We start from the raw sequence: 2,179 nt of genomic DNA on the forward strand, positions 1-2,179 counted from the left end.
AGGAGCCTGAAGTACAAGTACAAGTTCAAGCTTAGCAATACATTCTAGAAATAAAAGTCTATATAAATTTGTTGGGTTTGGATTTTTTTTTTTTTTTTGTTGTAAGTGTTGGGTTTGGACTTGGAAGGCAAATGTGGAAACTATATAGTAGGAAACTAGTTATACCTAGGTATGGGAAATTGATTTAAATATCTGATAAAACCTACATAAATGATAAAACCAATTGTTTATAGAAGTAAGAAATGTAAGGATTACACATCACTTGCTTGTTTTTTCCTTGTTGAGTGTACAAATAAATGACCTAAGTTTGTCTTGGAAAGAAACCACCATCACTCTTGAAAATTCAAAGCTACTGAGAGTAGCTATTGAACTACTCTCATCTAACTTGACCAACCTATACCATAAAAAACCAAACATTCATCAAACTAGTTTTAAAACATTCTTGAGAGGTACTAATTAAGCTTTTCCTACATCTATTATAATTGTTAAAATTCTTTCTTGAGCTCCTTATCGATTTTCGCCCGTCTTTTCCAACCCTAACTTTTGTGGGAGAAAGAAATGAGGAAACATGGAGGAGAAGGATCATTAGGAGTTGTCACTGCTCTTTACAAAGTAAATTTGCATTGTATTCAATGTGCAAGGGAGATTGAAAAACCTATTCTAAGAACCCAAGGTGATGAAGTTTAACTTACATATTCTTAATTTTCTTTAAGATAAGTAGTACTCAATTGTTCTTATATATACAGTATTTAAGAGCTACTAGGATAAAAAAAAAATTACTCTAGAGCAAAATGTGACCAAGATATTGTAAAATACATGCAGGAGTTCAGATGGTTCATGTCGATTTCGAAGGTAGTGAAATCAAGGTAAAGGGTCAAATGGATCCAAATAAAATTCAAGATCAAATAACTCGGATAAGCAAGAAGAAGGTTGAAATGGTAATTCTTCCGGGAAACGTAAATGATGGTACATCTGCATCTAGTAAAGAAAAAGGAGAGGAAAAGATCAAAGTTGAAGTAAGGTTCCTAGCTATATATAGTACCCATGATCAAAGTTGAAAATTCATAATAGATTATGACATTCACTATTACTAATTCATAACTAACATTTGTGTTTGTTGCACTGTCAGCCACTTTCGAAGATTACAACGCTTAAGGTTCATTTGCATTGTATTAAATGTGAAGAAGAATTGACAAGGAAGATACTAAAACGGAAAGGTGAACCAATTTAAGAAACAAATAGATATTTGATGTTCGAAAATACTCATAAAGATATAAATAATGCTCTTACAATCAATTAATGCAGGTGTTTATAGTGTAAAATCAGACAGCAAAGCACAGACTCTAACCATTGAAGGAACAATTGAACCCCAAAAACTTGTTAAATATATCCAACAAAAGGTTCACAAACATGCAGAGATTATAGAAAAGAAAGAAAAGGTGAAAGGAGTGGATGTCAAGATTGCAGAATCGAAGAAGATTAATGAGGGAGAAGACAAGAAGGGAAACGTAAAAGAAACAAATGTCAAGGTCATTCAATCGAAGAAAGTCATGGAAGAAGAGAAAGAAAAGATGGGGAAAGTTAGACAATTTGAACCAAATAACAAGTTTGTAGAAGGATGGGAAGATAACCAAATAGAAATGAAATATATGAAAGAGAGCAATGCTGTTCCTTACATAGTTTATTATGGGTATGCACCTCAGTTGTTTAGCGATGAAAATCCAAATGCTTGTCTTATAATGTAAAAAGATTCAATGGATCATGAAAATTTTCAACTATGTTATGAGTGGTTATATATATATATATATATATATATATAATTATGTACTGCGCATATATGATTTGAATATAATCTTCTTAATTTATTACATAATCCTATAATTAAGTTGAAATTAATTTAGATCGAGCTTTTTTTCGAATAAGATGTATGAGTGTGTGAGTTGTAAAAAGTACTAACTCGGGCTGATTTAGGCCCCATCTTTTTTCTTTGATCAAAGTAGGCATTTGCCTAAAATTTATTAAGAATTAGAATTCAACCTAATGTTAGCTTTGTCCCTCGCCAACACTTACAATGCAATTAAGGACATTGGGTAATTCTCAAGTCTCATTTGAATTTAAATAAAATGCAGATTTTGCTAGTATATGAACTACTTGGTTTACCTTTTATAGACAGAAGGAA

The 2,179-nt window shown here is 31.5% G+C and overlaps 1 protein-coding gene across 1 annotated transcript; it reads left to right on the plus strand.

The window, feature by feature from the left end:
• Positions 1-458: 458 nt before the first annotated feature.
• On the plus strand, positions 459-1,745 carry LOC147544410 (Heavy metal transport/detoxification superfamily protein). Its single transcript, XM_086637065.1, has 4 exons — positions 459-673; positions 823-1,016; positions 1,130-1,217; positions 1,306-1,745. Exons 1-4 carry the CDS (start codon positions 559-561, stop codon positions 1,743-1,745), a joined length of 837 nt encoding a protein of 278 aa, XP_086493191.1. The 5' UTR covers positions 459-558.
• Positions 1,746-2,179: the final 434 nt, after the last annotated feature.

The sequence above is a fragment of the Eschscholzia californica genome, unplaced genomic scaffold (assembly GCF_041429995.1).
Source record: "Eschscholzia californica isolate CP2 unplaced genomic scaffold, dmEscCali1.0.p SCAF_4, whole genome shotgun sequence".
Taxonomy (NCBI): domain Eukaryota; kingdom Viridiplantae; phylum Streptophyta; class Magnoliopsida; order Ranunculales; family Papaveraceae; genus Eschscholzia; species Eschscholzia californica.